Raw genomic sequence first — 6,898 nt, 5'->3', positions numbered from 1 at the left:
TATCTATAGCATTAGTGAATATAAACTATCTATAGCATTAGTGAATATAAACTAAACCTAATTGATGCAAATTTTCCAAAATGATAAAATTTATCTATTTGTCCATTATTATTTTATATAATTAACTAATGTTGTTTGATTAATGATAATACATTCAAGAACTTCTTAATCTTTTTTTTTGACAGGTGAACTTCACAACAGACGGCTAATTCACACCTGCAAGACGCAGGCCCGCCACCACTCATTACCAGGATTATGTTGTCTTAACCGGGCCCACGCCTGGTTGAGAGGGGCGTTACGTTGTCCTCGAGAAAATTTCCAGCCTCCTGCCACATGACAGGAGTTGCACCCTCCACAAGAGCCGACCCATTGGAGTAAATACACTATAGTAGAAAACTCGGGTGGGATCAAGAGTCAAACCTGAGTCCTTCCCCCATCATTTCTAATACATCAACCAGCTGGACTGAAATCATTTCCAAGAACTTCGTAATCTAAATTCAAAATATTCCATGATACCAATCATTAAATTCATATTTAATATATAAAGATTAATAACTAAATTAAAAATTAAAAATGGTATGAATCATTTAATGTCATACGTTTTAAGGAGGGGTTATATAAGAAAACAGGGAGCCTTAAAATAATTAAATTTATTGAATGAATGAACTTATCAAAGAAATTAAATGTGGTCTAACCTTTACTTAAAGTCTTAAACCGCATTTAATATAAGTATAAATATAAATGATTTACTTAAAGTCTTAAACCGCATTTAATATAAGTATAAATATAAATGATATAAAAAATCCAGCTAAATATTAACATACATTGAATAGTTTTTTTTTTTTGTTGGTTTTATTGTTAGAAACAATATCAACATTCACACTTTTGATTTATTTGGTTTTAGAGTTTCTATAGAGTTAATACTAATTAAAATATAAAAGAATTAAAGTGATAATAAATATAACATTTTTAATGAGTTAATAGTAATTAAAGTTCAAACACATCTGTTTACCAATAAAAAACCGATTTAAGTACTATACGCTCATATATATACAATAGGTAAACGATCGTATACGGGTATTCAAGAATTATACATCGATACACGAGGGCTCTACACTCGTATACCAAGGTTATAAGCCTATACACTATATAAAATGAATGTGAAGACATGAGAAAAGCATGATATTAATAAACTCATTAAACCCGTTTTAAAGAGTGTTGTTTAACATGAACTTAAAAAATAATAATAATGCCGTTCAAAAAAAATAATAATAATAATAATTAAAAAGGGTAAACTTTTAGGAAATCAAGGTTGATTTAAGCTGACCAGAAAATTCTTTTAGGAGGTTCCTCAGACATCAGGTGACTTAAATCATGTTTATTATCATGTACTTTTGTGAGTCTTACAAAAGCACATAAAAACCTCATTAAAGATCATAAAATATGGAGTTAAAGAATGAAAAAAAATATTATGTAAATACAGCTGGAACTCCTCTCTCTCTCTCTCTCTCTCTCCTCTCTCTCTCTCTCTAAAGTCATAAATTAGAAGAAAAAGTCAAAATAAGGGGGATCGTCAGCGAGGCTGAGGAAGCCCTTAGCAAAAATTGAAGAGCAAAGAACCCCTCTTTAGCGGTTATAAATAGCCTAAGTTCACACATATGTATCTATTTCAGTAGCCCCAAATACACCTTGTGTGTGTGATGTTTGAGAGTGTTATCGATCGGTGAGTTCAAATTCAACATACCCATTTCTTAATTTTCCAAGAAATGTTTTAAAGATTGTGTTTTTGTTCATGGGTTTGGTGGGTTTGTTGATATGGATGATGGGTTTGGTTGATGATCATAAAATTCACTGTTTTTTTGTTATTATTATTATTATTTTTTTTTCGTGACTTGTTTGGTATGTTTTGTTTGTGACTTTTCTGCAGGCTGTGAATTTGAAGGGTAAAATGGGTAATTTGTTCTCCAATTCTCTTTCCAAGGTGAGGATTGTTCATCTCTTTTTATGTATATGCATTTGATTTCATGTTTGTTGTTTGAATTTTAAAAAAAAAAATGTTTGAATTTAAACATATGTAAATTGACTTAGGGAATTGAAATTCATTATCTTTTTTATGTAAAGGGGTTTCCACCCTTTTAATTAAAATTATTTTGTGTTATGTTATTATCTTGTTTTTTTTTTTTTTTCATATGAACAAGTAATATATACTTCAATTTTGTTTTGATCATTTTTTTGAGATTTTAAATTTCAAAGTGGAATTGTTGGATGTATGGCATTGTGGGATTATGATTTATGAACACATGTGTATATCTCTTTGAAGTATGAGTTGTTCAAAATTTGGTTTATTCGGACGTTAGAATCTCGTTACAGATTCTCTCGTTGGTGTTCTTGATCGTTTCGCCGCAATTCCGGCGTGTTTCTTAGTTAATGAGATCATTCGTGTTGTCGTTTTACGGTCATGGTCAGTCGTGGTCAAAGTTGACTAGTTTTCAAAGCAAGTTATGTTTTTTTTTTTCGTTTTGTGATCATTCGAGTATCCTAATGCATTTTGAACAGGATGTTGATAATTTTTCATCTCAAAACTTATTTCATAAGTGATTAAATGTATTGATTGTGCTTGCCATTTTGGTCGCTGGAATCGTTGTTAAAAGTCAACAGTTGACTTCCAAGATTGTTATAGCCAGTGAGCAAGGCTTTGATTTGAACTGATCTATTTTTTTTATTTTTAGCAAATTAAGTAGCTGATTTTTTTTTTCACTTTATTGTTACCATGATTAATGTTGTTTAACCATCACGGTCAAAGAAAACTTTTAATGTAATCTTCGTTTCATAATTTAACCCTCTATTGGCCGCGTTTGGAAACATAAAGGTGATTTTATTTGTAGTACGCAATCAGGTAACGATCTATGTGCGTGTCTTGCATGTTCAAGTATTGACTCGTGCATGTTGACTTGCGTGTTTATGCGATACGCGCTACCATGAACTAAATTAAGTTTCTTTTGTTGTCGACTTCAGCTTTATCATGGTGAAGCATCGGAAGGGTCAGGCAAGGGGCAAGGCCATCATGGGTCAGTGAAATACGGTTTCAGCCTTGTTAAAGGGAAGGCTAATCATCCGATGGAAGACTACCATGTGTCCAAATTCATCTCTCATCGTGGACGTGAGCTCGGGCTTTTCGCTATTTACGACGGGCATCTGGGCGATGAGGTGCCTGTGTATCTTCAAAAGCATTTGTTCCCTAATATCATCAAGGAGGTGAGCCTTACAGTACTTTAAACAACGTAATAATAATCGTGAATACCACTTAATAAATATTTATGTGTGTCCTTTTATTTGATTCTGATTATTCAGTATCTCGTTATAAGTTATAGCTATCTACACGCGCACCAAACATTCTTTTGGATTTCTTTTTTTTAATTTTTGTTTTTTGTACAAGATGTTTAACTAGTGACATGGCAGGGTGAGTTTCTGAAGGATCCACACCGATCAATTTCGAAAGCCTATGAAAGAACCGACCAAGCGATTCTTTCTCATGATCCCGACCTTGGAAGAGGTGGGTCCACTGCAGTTACCGCTATCGTCATCGACGGTCGTAAGTTATGGGTGGCAAATGTTGGAGATTCCCGTGCGGTTCTTTCTAAGAGGGGACAAGCTATCCAGATGAGTACTGATCATGAGCCCAATAACGAGAGGGGCAGTATTGAAAATCGAGGAGGTTTCGTCTCAAACATGCCAGGTGATCTTTTTAGATCGTAAATTTGACTCGTTCGACCTATATGACATGTTTCCATTTAATCAATTGTAAATAATTCCATAATTTGTTGAATGATGTATAGGAGATGTGGCAAGAGTGAACGGACAGCTGGCCGTTTCGCGTGCTTTTGGAGACAAGAATCTCAAGAGTCATGTCCGCTGTGATCCGGATATAGCAAACTCAGATATCGACGCAAACACCGAGATTCTCATTCTCGCAAGTGACGGTCTGTGGAAGGTGAAAAACAAAACTTTACTTTATGAAGTTAACAACCTTGACCCTACATGTCTTTGACTTTAACTTGTTGATCCAGGTTATGACTAACCAAGAGGCAGTGGACATCGCGATAAAGATCAAGGACCCGAAAAAGGCGGCCAAGCAACTAGCCGTTGAAGCACTGAATCGAGAAAGCAAGGATGATATCTCTTGCATCGTTGTGCGATTCAAGTGGTGAAACCGAAACCGAAACCCCATAAAGAAGTCTTTTAGGAAGAGTATGTCTAGTAAAGATGTAATTATGGTTTGTTACCGTTAAGGATATCGAAATGTGGGGGTTGTGTTTTTTTTTATTTTTTAATATCTTGAACTGGCTAGATTTATATATGTTACTTTTGGTTACTTTTGGTTTTGGTTGGTTGGTTGGTTGTAATCTAAATGAATAGTTATGGGGCGTGTAAATAAAACTACAAAAGTTTCTTTTATCACTTGTAGAGTATGTTTTAGATATGTGCTACTACTATATTAATTAATATAGTAATACATATAGAGGCAGGCACATTGAACTATAGAAGGGAGGACATGAGTAGAGGAAGGCTAAGTTAATTTGAGATTAGTGGATTAGGCAGGATTTGATAGAGTTGCACATTTCTGAGAGTAGGATTCAGGATAGGAGTTTGTAGAGACGTATGATTAAGGTGAAAGGCTTTTAGGGGAGGGTAGCTTTGTCTTATGGGCTTAGATTTCTCCTACACTTTAGGTAGACTTTACAGAGGGTGAATCTCTTGTATTTAAGCCGTCTATTGATTCATCTTTTGCTCTATTCATTTGTCTGTTGTCTATTTTGGAGTCAGGGTCTCTCTGGAGGGAGTCTCTTTATTCCTAAGAGGCCAGGATAGAGATAAGATTTGCCTACATTTTACCCTCTCCATACCCTATTAATAGCTTGCTATATGTGGGACTTACCAGATATGGTTGTTTTTATATAGATGCACATAAATAACCTAAACTCTATAACTTAGAATTTACCTCGAACAAAGCTTGTGCAGTTTGAGTGAATAGGCTAAAAGGGGTATTGGGGAATTTGATTTCGGAACAACAATCGGCGTTTCTGGCTAGAAGAAATATCATGGGTGGACCACTAGTGCTTAACGAAGTATTGAGTTGGTTATAGAAGACTAAACGGAGGGGGATGTACTTCAAAGTAGATATCAATAAGGCTTATGATTCGGTTAATTGGTCGTTTCTAAATTCAATTATGGCTCAAATGAATTTCCCAAGTAGATGGCGTGCATGGATAATGGCAACACTATACTCTGCAAGAGCTTCGGTTTTGGTTAATGGGTCACCGACTAGGGAATTCGATTGTTCTCGTGGGCTGCGTCAGGGTGATCCGTTGTCACCCTTTTTGTTTGTTATAATAATGGAAGCATTGTCTGGAATTATGAAGAAAGCCGCTTCGGTGGGTCAGTTTAATGGTATAAAGTTTTCTAATGAAGGCCCGTCATTATCTCATCTGATGTATGCTGATGACGTAATGTTTGTTGGTGAGTGGTCAGAGTCAAACATTTATAATCTAAGGCAGTTATTGAGATGTTTCTATTTGGTTCCGGGCTTAAGAGTAAATTTGGCGAAGTGTAGTATTTACGGGATCGGGGTGAATGATCAGGAGGTACAAGATATGGAAAATATGTTGAAGTGTAAAAAAGGTACGTTTCCTTTCAAACATCTTGGTCTATCAGTTGGTGCTAATATGAATCTTGTTAAAAATTGGAAGTCAGTGATAGACATATTTAAGAGTAGGCTTTCATTATGGAAAGCAAAAACATTATCATATGGAGGACGGATAATACTAATTAAATCAGTATTGAATTCCCTACCTACATATTACTTTTCATTATTTAAAGCGCCAATAAAAGTCTTGGAATCACTAGATAGAATCAGAAGGGTGTTCTTCTGGGGAGGGTCGGAAGAAAAAGATAGAATGAATTGGGTAGCATGGGATAAAACTATTGCTCCGGTCGAATATGGGGGGTTGGGTTTCGGCTCACTAAGGGATGCAAATTTAGCGATGTTGGCAAAATGGTGGTGGAGGTTTAAAACGGAAAAAGAGGGATTGTGGAGACGTGTAGTTTGGGCAATTCATCACAATTCAAGAGGATGGAAAGATATTCCAACAAAAGTATCTATCGCCGGGCCTTGGAAAAATATCTCTAGTATTCGGAATTTATTACTAGACGCCGGTATTGATCTGAATAATGCTTCATCAGCTTCTGGCAAACGGTAAAAACCTTTCTTTCTGGTTAGATAGTTGGGCTCATCCGGTTCCGTTTTATTTAAAATTCCCAGACTTATTTAAAGTTGAAAAACATAAAGATTGTATGGTGCATGACCGAATGGGGATTAGCGAGTCAGGTTTGGAGTTTCGGTGGGCCTGGGCCTGTTCGGTTCTAGGTAATAAAGAAAATATCCAATTGCAGCAACTTATGGGCTTGATTGGTGGGATGGCTATGACTTTCGGAACTGATAAGTGGTATTGGAAGTATGAGGGGTCTGGTAACTTTAATGTCGCAAGTATAAAGAAGATACTGGGAACGGTTAACCGCGTGCGTCCAGATAGAGTATTTGAATGGAATAATTGGGTCCCAAAAAAGGTTGGAATCGTAGCATGAGGGCGGAAATGGAACGCCTGCCAACTAAGTGTGCTTTAGCAGCTAGGAGTATACTATGTGGAAATTACGATGAGACTAGTGATCATATTTTTGTTTCATGTCAATTTGCACAAATGATATGGCAGAATATCGCGGGTTGGTGTATGATTCCTCCGATCATTGCGTTCAACATAAAGGATTTACTCACGTTACACGAGATCAGCTCTGGCTCAAGCAGGAAGAAAAAGGCGTTGTATGCGGTTATGTTGGTAACATT

The 6,898-nt window shown here is 35.9% G+C and overlaps 1 protein-coding gene across 1 annotated transcript; it reads left to right on the top strand.

Annotated features, from left to right (window-relative positions):
* The first annotated feature begins 1,449 nt into the window (after positions 1-1,449).
* Positions 1,450-4,458, top strand: LOC110885193 (probable protein phosphatase 2C 10). The gene is made up of 6 exons (XM_022132883.2): positions 1,450-1,723; positions 1,928-1,981; positions 3,016-3,255; positions 3,460-3,736; positions 3,837-3,991; positions 4,068-4,458. Exons 2-6 carry the CDS (start codon positions 1,949-1,951, stop codon positions 4,206-4,208), a joined length of 846 nt encoding a protein of 281 aa, XP_021988575.1. The 5' UTR covers positions 1,450-1,723; positions 1,928-1,948; the 3' UTR covers positions 4,209-4,458.
* Positions 4,459-6,898: the final 2,440 nt, after the last annotated feature.

This window comes from Helianthus annuus, chromosome 10 (assembly GCF_002127325.2).
Source record: "Helianthus annuus cultivar XRQ/B chromosome 10, HanXRQr2.0-SUNRISE, whole genome shotgun sequence".
In the NCBI taxonomy this organism is placed as follows: domain Eukaryota; kingdom Viridiplantae; phylum Streptophyta; class Magnoliopsida; order Asterales; family Asteraceae; genus Helianthus; species Helianthus annuus.
This window is presented reverse-complemented; position numbering and strand designations above follow the sequence as displayed.